Below are 12,435 nucleotides of genomic sequence, written 5' to 3'. Positions count from 1 at the left end.
ACAGACAGACGCGTGCTTCCTGGGAAAATAATGCCACTCGATGATCTCATGCGGGCTCAGCTGATTGCAACCGTATTTTTCGTGCCAGACGCTGTGACGCTTAAATTAAGCAATTATTAGACCCGCGAGTTGCCACATTTCTCAACGATAACGATTTAAAGACTGGACATCGATGGCGGACAAGAAGCGTGTTTCCGTTGACGATCGGTCGAGCCAAAATGTCGCATTAGTGGCGGCGAGATCATAATCGGGTTAGTAAACATTTGAGTTTAGACTTTCGAAGTTGATGCTGGTCGGATGTCATTATCTTCATCAGATCATTTTTAAACCCTACTATGGATCCTGGCATGAGGTTGTTATGCACTACAAAAAGTACAAAATACAAAAGGAATTGTATTACGTGGTTTGTACATAACGTTCGTAAGGTCGCTGAATTTAAAGGATGCACTATGGACATGATTGCTTCCTTTATTTAGGGTGTCTACCCCTACATGAACCCGAGGCCACTATTCGATCACCCCGTACGTGGCACAGTATCACTCAAAATTGAAGGCGAACTTACAGCGCTGCTGGGCACTCACAAGGGCAGCTTACTGGGAAACTTCTACAACAGTGAAAGTCTCTAAATTTAGAATCGTAATCAAAGTCGTCTCCAAAAACAGCTCTTTCAGGAAGTCCCATGGTTTACATCGCAAGTTTATACATGTTAAGGTACCTCGAAGTTTGTCACAACCATAGAATTTTTTCTTCCGTATTTTTTACTTTGAGCAATGATGAATCATTGCAACCCCTTGCCAGGCTTCATTTCCAAAGACATTCGACCGAATTTTACTGGATGTTAGCAAAAATGGTCATTTTTATGATGCTGTTTTATCGGCTTCCTTAAACCTTAGACCTCTCTTAATTACCAACTTTCTTAATCCTGTCTAAGGAACGGCATTTGAATAAAGTTAGGTTCTTTTGTTCGGGAAACGCCGATTTATAGACTGTCCTTAAGGGGCCGGCCGTCGGTATATTACGTACACTGGAAAAAAAAAACAAATTGGATCCAGAGCAAAGACATAAAGACGGAGCGCTCGTATCTAAAAGCACGGGGAAAAAGTGAAGCTAGGTTCGGCGCTGCGCGCTTGTGTGAGTGTGTAAATGAGCGCGGGAATCCATGGCGGCAAACGGAAATTTGATTTGAACTTGTCCTCTTGATTTTTCCTTATTTCTTCTTCGAAACGTGTTTTAAATGCTTAAAACGATTATATTAAGAAAGTTCGGTCTGCGTCCTAATATATTACACCTACTTTTGCTCGGTAACAGGCAGTAATCTCAGATAAAGTTAGTTTTTCTTCTGCTTATGGTGGTTCTGCAGGTTCAAACAGGCCGTTACAGTTCTAGATCTACGTTACTCCCAAATGAAATCAGTCGGTCGACGACGGACCGAAACTAACCTAAAGTTAATAAAATATGAGTGTGTACCTGAATTTGGGCAAAAATCAACCTAAAATACTTTGTTTCCGCAATTTTATTTATTAGTTCCCGCCCTACATTTGAATTCAAACTTGTCCCGATTTCGCCGCCAATCCTCTAGCCAATAGTAGAGGTGATTGAAAAGAAGCTCTAGAAGCTTCATTTTTTGCTTTTAGTGCTCCGTAGAGTCCCTTTATACTGAGAGTCAAGACAATTCGGCTCATGGATGTCACAAACGGGAATAAAGATTACAGAAATTGAACGTTTTTCGTAATCTTTGATCGGCCCATTCTCAAATGGCTTTCTCCGTTCCTCCTCTCATTCCGTTTGTTCCTTGCCGAACCCGTAATTCCCTGGTCCATTCCAGATTATAATCTTTGCAATTGGTGAAAATGTAATCTTTATTCCCGTTTGTGACACTGTGGAGGCCTAAAATACGGGAACCAATCAGAAATGGATTCAAATTGTCTTGACTCTCAGTATAAAGGGACTCTAGTGCTCCGTCTTTATGTCTTTGATCCAGAGTCCAGACTCTTAAAAACATTGACAAAAAAATACTCTTGTTTCAATCAGATTTAAGCTTAAATCAAGAATCCAGCCTCTTAATTTGAGCGGATTTCCTTTTGATTTAAGCTTAAATCTGATTGAATCAAGAGTATTTTTTCTTGTCAATGTTTTCAAGAGTCTGGACTGTAGATCCAATGTGTGTTTTTTTTCCAGTGTAACGCTTTTTTTCGGCATTTTTGACACCCCCCCCCCCCCTTGTTACGTTGTCGTGACGTGGACCCCTATTCTTTACCACGTAAAAATAAAATGGCGTAACGCTTTCCTCGATCCCCCTCCCTCCAAGAGCGTTACGTAATTTAGAGACGGCCCCTAAAAGGTTCCGCGAGCGTTTGAGCCTCTCCCAAAGTCAGGGACGCAAAGTCCGTCCACAAGAGCGTAAAGTGCAAAGAACGCGGAAAAGACACTAGAGTCAGACCACGGAGGTTTACTGCCGTGCTAAGGGAAAACGCAGTATGAACCTCCAGGCGTTGCCAAATTTCCTCTGATAAGATACGAATTTACTGGGGAAATTGCAAACATTTTTCCCCCAATTTTTGGTCATATTTTGTTCGCAATTGAATCCAACACATCTGAAAATTTTGAGGAAAAATATTCTATAGATTTCGTCAAAAATACATTTTTATCCGGGGAAATTTGGCAACTCTCGGAAGTTCATACGACGTTCTTCCTTAGCACGGGACTTTACGAGTCATCAAAGTTGCAAGTTCAACTGTTGAAGCCTCGCGCCGATACGACTCGAAAATAAAATGAGCTGAATACGATGGCGGAATGCGAGCTGCGCTTAAAAAGGAAAGAGCCGCTTTTTACAGGTATTCCGTAATGATGCAAGAAGACATAATGGGCCGGCGATCAGTCACATTTACACGCTAAGCTGAGGCTAATTCGTCGTTCCTTTCACGTAAGCGCGCATCTCCGTTTCCGCGTGAGCCGTGGAAAGCACTGAGTTCAGTGGCGTGGCGTGAATTGCGATATATCGATTTTTATGCCATTTAAACCCATGGTAAAGAATCGATTATTAAGGTGTTCGCTGCGAACACCCTGTTTATCGATCCTTTTACATAGGTTTAAATGGCATAACAATCGATACATCGCAATTCACGCCACGCCACCGACTGAGTTAATAGGACGAGAGGTCTCATTCCTGAAATCAGTTAGGCTCTTACATCGGAGAGGCGACGGATTGGAAGACAAACGGCCAACAGGGTAGGGGAGAAGCGGGGGTGGCTGGCAGAGTTGCCTTGTTTTCGGAAAATTCCCCCATTCTCCAGGAGGAGGAATGTAAAACATGGGAAAACTACGTGTGAGAATTCGAACGTCGCCAAAATTATTTTCCAAGGAGGTACGATTTTTTTTTTTTTTTTTTTTTTTGAGGACTTTTGAAAATTTTTACCCATGCGGCAATCAACGGTGACAGTAGCGTGGCGTGCTTTGCGATGTATCGATTGTTGTCTGTCATTTAAAAACTATGGAAAAGGATCGATAAACAGGGTGTTCGCAAAGAACACCTTAATAATAGGTTCTTTATGAAAGTCTCAAAGGGGGAAATATCTATGATCGATCATTCACGCCTCGCCACTGATTGTGAGCAGCGACGTAAATTTTATTGTTAGTCCTCAGCTGTACAATTTTGGATGGGACAAGTGAAATTTTAAGATTCCATTTGGTCTTGAAGTCGGCTAAAATGCAGTGGCGTGGAGTGCTTTGCGATACATCGATTGTTATGCCATTTAAATCCATGGAAAGGATCGATAAGCATTGTTAGCAGCGAACACCTTAATAATCGATTCTTTACCATAGGTTCAAATGGCAGAACAATCGATACATCGCAATTCAACGCCACTGCTAAAATGAAAAAAAATTACAAAAGAATATGGCAGCGTAGACCGTAGAGTACACCCATGAGTATTTTTCGAAACTACATTTTTTGAGCCGCAAACCTCATACCGAAATAACTTCGATTTTATGTGATATTTTAAGAAATTTTTGGATATTCTAGGTTCTGGTTTCAAAAACGCTATATTGAGTTTTTATCGATTCTAACGTGGGGTCTCGATTAAACGCAGTAATCGAAACTCGCAGATACTTCGAAACCAGCTTATGCCCAGGAAACAGGATCGAAAAGGCTTTATTTTAAAAGGATTATCAAGACCTTATGAAATAATAGTCATAAATGTAACAATTGGTTAAAAATAAGGGAATTTTACCAAAAAGAAATTATCTCTGCAAACATCATTCCTGGAAGATTTTTTTTATAGAAGTTTCCGTCATAAAATTTTAGTAAACGCTACAAACGGGCCAAAGCCAACGAGGAAACAGCCTCGGATAATCGAGGCTTTGCTGTATTTACAACTTCTCTTCAAAATAGTTATCCTATTGACGGAAATTTGGCAACGCCTGAGGGTTTTTGCAGCGTTTTTTTTCCAGCACGGCAGAGCAAGAAAATTCTATGAGGAAAGCGTGGCGACACCGAGGAGCGAGGGAATGCGATCCGATGATGATGATTCTGTCATGGGTGTAACTCGAGAATTTTAAATATTGAAGGCCGTGAAAAAAAATTGTTTGAGTCGTGAGTGATCTCGGCTGTGTGATTACCATTTCATTTAATTTGTCATTTTCATTTTATCGCGACTGGAAACTTTACTCACTTTTGCTCGAGAAGTTTATTGTTGGACCTAAAATTTAAATGACTTAAAATGTTTGACAGGATGCCGTTTCTGCGGTTCATTATGGACATTTGAATCTCATGCGTCTCCTCTCAGACGAAAGTACAGTCATTTTTCGCGCAAGATTATTTTTGTTTATAAATTTTCTTCTCAATTTACTTTTGAATTTAGTTTTTTTTAAATACTAGGGGGCCCGCGGCCCAACCAGCAGAGATTTGTATCGCGATGAGAATTATTGAGAAATTTCGAAGAAATTGCAATCGGCAAAAAAATTTCAATCACAATGATATGATTATTAGAAGAAATTTGACCAATCGCACTATATTTTCCGATAAGGGACTAATATTTTAGGCTCTCGTCACTTCTAAGAGAAGCGGAAAAAATATTATCACAGTCTTTCTCTCCGTCGAAAACTAACTCAAGTAACACGATTTTCAGTTTAAAATTTATTTCATCATTTTCCACTACCCCCTTTGGAATTGGAATCATCTGAGAATATCAGTACATCCCGCAAAGCTTCCTCTAGGCTCCTCAGTCCTCAGTTGGCAGAGAAAAATACGAAAAAAAAAAAAAAAAAAAAAAAAAATTACGAGAAAAATTTACGAGCAAATAACGCGATATAAACCAACTGAGATGCATTTCCGAAATAAAAACTCGGCACTTGAATAATGCGCGGAGCGTAAAACAATGGAGGAATATTCGAAGTTGGGTTCGAACCCAACATGCAACTATTTAAACTCCGAGGTGGGCCGGGTTGCATACGGTCGATTTTGCGGGCGAAATCTGAAATCTGCCTCTGGCTCTAGTAGTTAGTGTAAAATTTCGAAGTCAAGGGAGTTCCGACTAATATCACGGATCTTTCAAGCTAGCTACCTCGAGCTGTGACAGTGAGTGTCCACTAACACGGCTTTGTTTTCTTAAGTGGAGGAGGCAAATTTGCATGTCAAAGGGTCAGCGAGGACGAGTGACACTTGAACGATGAGTTGAGAAGGGAAGTGAGAGAGCGAACAAGCATTATTTTGGGACTTAATGACTTTCAAAATTAACTAATTGTGGAAGTGGGTGTAATTCTCGCGAGTGAAAACGACTCTCGTGGATGAAGTAAGGAAGCCAATGTAATCTGATGTTTTCGTCAAGAAATCAAAAGTGACGGAGGGCCTTGGGGAGAGAGTGATCTGTAATAACCTTGAGAGATTTTTAACCCGTCCGCGGCTGTGGTGCTGCTGGATAGCCACGCCCCTAGCGGTGATGTACGGCAATTCTGTAAGTCACTGGGTTAGCGCTCGAACCTCGTGCGAGTTCCTATGTTTAGTTGCACATTGGTAGCTTGACGAGCAGCATACCGTACCGCGTCGCGCGATTATTTTGTTTCACACGAAGGAAAACTTAGTGATTAATACACCGTTTACCCATAGTGATTTTATTTCATCGATCGTGAAGAAAATCAATTTTGGTGTGATTATTATTCATTGTTGCCTTCGGTTGTAGAAAAATTTATAGTTTTTCACAATTAGTTTTTCGCGCTGTTTGTGTTGAAATTAAAGTGAAGTGATTAGTTCTTGTTTATTTTTAATATTTGGCAAGAAATTTTCTTTTGGTTTTTGTTCGGAAATTGTTCGTAAACCCGCTTCAAGTTCAACCCTATTTGGAATTATGTCTACAATTGATATCGTATCAAAATCCAGTATGTCGGACTTCGACAATTATCTTTTTGAGGTTGGTAAATAAATCTTTATACGCTTACTCATTAGACTTTTCTGCCCTTTACTCATTCATGTTTTGCACTACTTCCCCAAAATATATTCTTGGTGAATCTGATTAGATTTGGCTGTTCAGTCGGTCGCGTCACTGCTTGCATCTCGTGACAAGTTTCAACGTGTTTATGTAGTCGGCGGTGACGGCTTCGCTGTTTCCCTGTGATCCTGTGAAGCTGTTTCCCCGGGGGATCCACCTGTTGCTTTGCTTCTCACCAGCATAAGTTTCGATGCGCTTACCTATCCATTTCACTCTTCTCATTTGTCAGATATCATTATTTAGATCTATATTATCTACTCCATTTTCATATTAAAACTATTTTACCGTTTCCTCATTAATTTACTTTCATTTTTCAATCAGCGATGTCAGCACGTCTTCAACTTTCGGGTCGGTAGCTTCGGCCCTACATTCCAGGCTTTCAACAATGGACTGTAATTTGCACTAAGGAACTGATATTCCTGGCTCATCCATAAAGTACATATCCGAATAGGGAAACCAATGGCACATAACTATGCTGCTCCTATCATGAGCCAAACATTTTTGTTCCTAACTGTAAGTTGTAGTCTAAATAATGGCAGGCTTATCTCTTTCTGAGACGGTTCTTCATGTAGACTAGGTACAGGTGGTTTTAGATTGTGGATTTTCGTTCTAAGTAGTTCTCAGCAAGCAATTGCACATCAGACTCTTTTAGTAAGGATTAATAATTTAAACCGAAGTACGTATTTGTATATTTTCCGAAGATTTGAGAAATACATACTCCGGTTTTCCAAAAGATGCTTTGTTGATACATCGATATCAACATTTTTTTTACGTTCTTAAGTATTCCTACTGAAATTATGAATCACTGTCAATTTCTCTAGGCAGTCAAAGCGTTACTATTTATTTAAGAAATATTGAGATTCATCTTGATGGTAACCGAGAGTCAGTTGCACTAGGTGAAAAGGCGCTTCTCTAGATACCTACTTAGGTACTTTTTTATTTTATTCTATTCAACATTTCTTTGTCTAACTTCTTTTTACTTCTTCCAATAGAACACCGAAAAAAAAGTGAAGTTGATTTAACATTCTAGATGTAAAAAAGGTGTGCGAGAACTTGAGAAATGCTGAATTACCCGCCACAGCAGTTAGTTTTACATCTTGGCATTGCTAAATTAACTGCTGTATCGGTTAATTCAGCATTTTATAAGTTCTCGCACACTTTTCTTACATCTAGAATGTTAAATTAACTTCACTTTTTTTTCGGTGAATTTTTCCCAGAGGGTGGCATGCGTCGATGGAATAATACGTCTGTGATGTTGCGATTAAACGCTTCTTTGTTCTGCTTTACATTCCTTACGGCGTAGTATTTTTCACTTTTTCTCGGTGAATCTTACGTAATTTCTCGCGTAGGCTATTATTTTCGCAAAAGTTTTCCGCGAGTCCTTAGGCATGTCCTTGTACTTATAATTCCTTGTAAATCATTCGATTTTTTCTGATGAATTGCAATGGTCGAACGAAATAGGAGAAACTAATCTGTCTGCTAATTTTGCATCGACGTTTTTTCCTATTCACTTTTTCTTAATCATGTAGTTATTGATTGAGAGTATAGGCGCATAATTGCAGTCCGAAAATGTTGTGACATTACTTAGTGATTTCAACCGGAAGGAGTCTTGAGGTATATCCCGTGCAAAATTCATTAGGAAAATAAAAATTTCGAGCATCAAAATGTGAGATTGAACGTAGGTACATTTCGCATAAGGCTCCATATAATTTTGAGGCTTTAATAACACATATTTCTCGAAGTAGTAAGAACTGTCTCTAAGCTCCTTGTTTCTCAAGTCCATCAGTTTCGATATTTTTTTCTTTTACCAAAATTGCTTAAGTAATTATATTACTTCCTTTCCTTTTTTAAAGCTTCACGAACTCACTTACTTCAGTATCTTTTTGTTCTAACGTAACGCATAATAGACACTGTCTCCGCATGCATCCATCGAGCACTATGTTTCCAAATTTCCGCTGTTTTTTACTTTTATTTTTAAACTGACACACTAAGTAAGTAATACGTAAACGTCACTCCCTGAAATTTCTAAGTACAGATTAGGTAGCCTAGTAAGGATTATTGAAAACCAGCAAAACTTCCAAGAAACAACGTTCATCGGTTTTCCTATAATTCTAAAATTAAATGTTACTCACAAGCAATCTGCATCGTCAAAGGTGGTCATATTTTTGTCCGATGGACCCTTTCGTACATATACATTCCGATGAAACACACTGCTCATCAGGAAGCGGACGTGTTCAGTTTTGAAGGAAGTCATGAGTCATTTCAGTCAATCCCCCTCCCCTCATCCCCTTCATTCTTCAGTCAGTTGTCGAATCAAATTTTACATTCTCAGCTGTAATTCAAGACAAAGTTTTCTTCAAAAATCTGAGCGTTACCATATTTCATTAGTTATGCGAAGAGAGAAATATAATTCGGCACCCATGTAACGTCATTCCCGTGCGAATCCAAAACTTCAAACGGTTTTTCTCTAAAATACGATTTTAACCCTAAGTTGCACTCCCCTCAGGATCTCCTACGGAGATATATTTTAAAAATTATATTGGTGTATTATTTTTTTTTTCTTTTTTTTTTAAATTTCCTTTTCGCAACTAGGTAGGTACCTACAGACGAGACGGTTTTCTCTAACTACTCTTCAAGAAAAAAAAATCAGTCTGAAAGGCAAAAGGTCCTATGTGCGACTTTTTTCCCCTGAATTCAAAAAAATTTCAGTTCTCGAATTTTTATAAATCCTCTCGTTTAGTGCCAGTGAAAAGAGTAAGTAATCTAAAAAAAAATCAATGTGAAAATCTATCAGGTAAAACTTAGAAAAGTGTACCTCACTCAGCATCAGTACTTAAGTACTTAAATTTTTCAGCGTGAAGATGGAGACTCATGACTCTCCTTAAAACAACAGATGCACGCAGTGGCGTAGCTAGAAATTCTTTAAGGGGGGGAGGGGGGTCCATTCAAAAACGTGACGGTAAATTCACATTATTTTGCGTACGTCCCTGATAATATTTTATGTCTGCCCTCCAAAAGTAAAAAAAGGTACAATTAGCAAGGCTAAAGGGGAGGGGGCAGACCCCCTGGAACCCCCCCCCCCCCTGTCTACACCCCTGGATTCACATGTGATGCGCTCACCTGGTTTCAGCTCCGTGGACGGAGTTGAAGTTGAAGCATCCAGCTGAAAATTCCCCGGCAAGACCGCGGCTGGCAGCCGACTCGCATTCGCGCAAGAAACCTCGGGAGCAATTACAGTAAATTACAATATTAATTGCACAACATTGTCGATCTTGACTATCTCCCCCCGCCCACTCCTCCTCTCCTCCTTTGTTTTTTCTTTCACTCGCCTCTCGTCGAGGAGGCACTTACTTTGTAACGACCGATATGGCTTCTATTCGAATCAAACGTGGAGTTAAAGTTGATATAAAAATGGAGATAAGGAGGCGCGGGGAGGGTACACGCTCGAATAATTTAAGCTCTCTCCAAATAGTGTTAATCGTAGGAGGGCTAGGCGGGGGGGGGGGGGGGGGGGGCTTCGTGGAGAATCTCCGCGTTATGTAAAGGAGTCGTCCGCTTGATTTCTCAAGAGTTTACGGGCTTTACTGCCGTGCTGAGAAAAAAACGCCGTATGAACCTTCGAGAGTTGCCAAATTTCCTTCAATAAAATGTTTATTCTGGAGGAATATATATGAATATTTTTGATCGAAATTTTCAGGAACTTTGAGTGAAATTGCGAACAAAATTACCTAAAAAATTCGAAGAAAAATATTCACAAATTTTCCCTGTAATCGGTGATTTACCTAAGGAAATTTGGCAACGTCTAAAGGTTCATACGGCGTTTTTCCTTGGCACGGCAGTTTACGAACCGCACGTAGCCAGTGTGCAGTCGAATCCTAATTGAACTTTTGAATAGAGTTAATTTAAAATTGATGACGTAAGGGAGGGACTCGAAGACACTGTCGGAACTGTGGCACTCGCGGTTTTTTTTTTTTTTATTATTTTTATTATTTTTCTTCCCGAGTGGAGGCAGAAAGACTTAGGTTTCGCCGAAATTTTCGAGTGTTTTTGAACGACTAGTTGCGCGACGGGACATTTCAACTGCGATGAAGATTGCAACGTTAGGCAGGGTATCTTTTGGTCCTTAAAGTCCGGAAATTTTACTGATTTTTAGAGGGCGGTCCGGAAGCACTGAAGAAGTGCGGAAATTTATTTTGCCTAAAGTTTCGATATTTTTCTTATCATGCCACTCGTGTTTTGTTAAGACAGTCTTGAATGCATTCACTACCTTGCACGTTGATTTTCAGTGCAGTATGTTTACTCGCCAGATCGCTATTGTGCAGCCAGTCGATTCTCAGATCACCAATAAGCTTCGAATTTCTTTGCTATGTCATTTTTAACGCAATTCGTGCCTAAATTATTTTTGAAGGACTATAAAAGCACTGATTTTTATGATGAGAAGCCATACTGAACTTTTTGGGAAAGTACTATGCCAGCCAGCCAGTTTAGTATATTTTTGCCAGTCAGTTTTAGTAGACACCTTGCTTTATGTCAGGGTCGCCTTCCTTATCTAAACTTTGAGTCTGATTACTTTTTCAAGAAAAATTAGTCATGGCAGTCCTCCTGCTCTTACAGTGTCGCGATTTTATTTCAAGTCTATTCGGCAAATTTTAGGAGAATTTCCGAAGATGCTCTTAAATTTTTCCTGAGCCCCACACTGGAAAAAAAAAAACGTATTGGATCTAGAGTCCAGACTCTTGAAAACATCGACAAGAAAAAATACTCTTGATTCAATTAGATTTAAGCTTAAATCAAGAACCAAGCCTCTTAATTTGAGCGGATTTCCTTTTGATTTAAGCTTAAATCTCATTGAATCAAGAGTCAATTTTCTTGTCAATGTTTTCAAGAGTCTGGACTCTAGATCCAATGTGTTTTTTTTTTTTTTTTTTCCAGTGCGAAGCCCCAAAGCTTCCGTCAAGTGACACGTCCACTCCAGACGCGATTACAAAAAGTACGTCTTTCTCTAATGAAGATGATCGATCGGTCCGCCACATAGTATGATTTTAGTCGTGACGGAGAAAGGATTCAGTCGTTTTTATGAGGATATTTTTCTGGTCGCGACGGAATCTCTCTCTGCTGAAAGTGCAAGTTTCATTCTACCGAGTGACTAACAATGAGTCGAAAAGTGTTCTTAGTCTCGAGTTTCACGTTTTGTCACTGATACAGCCTCTCTGCTCTGTGTCTATCAAGGGGCTTACAGTGGCAACCGAACATTGAAACTTCTCACTTGCAACGTGATTCACTCGGTAAATAAACAAGTAAAGCTGCGAGCACTGCTCGTCCCCCCCCCCCCCCCCATGCGCTGAGGTTTTTATCTCGTCAAATGCTCGATTAGCATTTGCTGGAATTAGTACGTGCACTATCAGCTCTCGTGAATTTTCACAGGCTCGCTGCGTACCGCTGGCTGCGTTGTGTTGCTGTCCATGATAACTGAACCGCTCTTGCGGTATCCAGACAGAATGAATCCAATTCTGAATCTCAATTTTGAGTTTCTATTGTTCTTTAATTGGAGCCAAGTAACAAGAAACAGAAAGGAGTCGAACTGTATTTTGGAGGAAAGTTCTAAGAGAAACTGTGAACGAAACTTCTAACACATGTTAATACACACAGGCTAATAGTCAAATCAGACATTTTGTCAGATGCCTACACCTATCTCAGGCCAGTAGTCAAATGAGACATTTTGTCAAATGCCTACAAGATGCCTTGGTAAATAGTCACCCATTTTACCTAGATTAGATTTCTGATTATTTTCTAAATTTCAGACAAAATAATTCATTGCTTAATAGGAGAAGTCGGACAAATTCTGACAACTTTGAAAGCTTACATTTTCAAAAATACGAAACAATAAAGTTCAATAGTGATTCTTTTGGGTTTATCGTGAAATTTCCTCCAGAAATACCCTTCGAAATTGAAT

At 39.6% G+C, this 12,435-nt stretch overlaps 1 protein-coding gene across 1 annotated transcript in view; it reads left to right on the top strand.

The window, feature by feature from the left end:
* Positions 1–5,969: 5,969 nt before the first annotated feature.
* Positions 5,970–12,435, top strand: part of Tis11 (Tis11 zinc finger protein) — a 149,829-nt gene continuing 143,363 nt past the window's right edge. The window contains exon 1 of the mRNA XM_019060486.2: positions 5,970–6,404. Coding sequence (XP_018916031.1) covers positions 6,342–6,404 — 63 coding nt within the window. The 5' untranslated portion in view covers positions 5,970–6,341. The remainder of the gene's footprint in view (positions 6,405–12,435) is intronic.

The sequence above is a fragment of the Bemisia tabaci genome, chromosome 3 (assembly GCF_918797505.1).
Source record: "Bemisia tabaci chromosome 3, PGI_BMITA_v3".
In the NCBI taxonomy this organism is placed as follows: Eukaryota; Metazoa; Arthropoda; class Insecta; order Hemiptera; family Aleyrodidae; genus Bemisia; species Bemisia tabaci.
The sequence above is the reverse complement of the archived record's forward strand: the minus strand, read 5'-3'. Positions and strand labels throughout refer to the sequence as shown.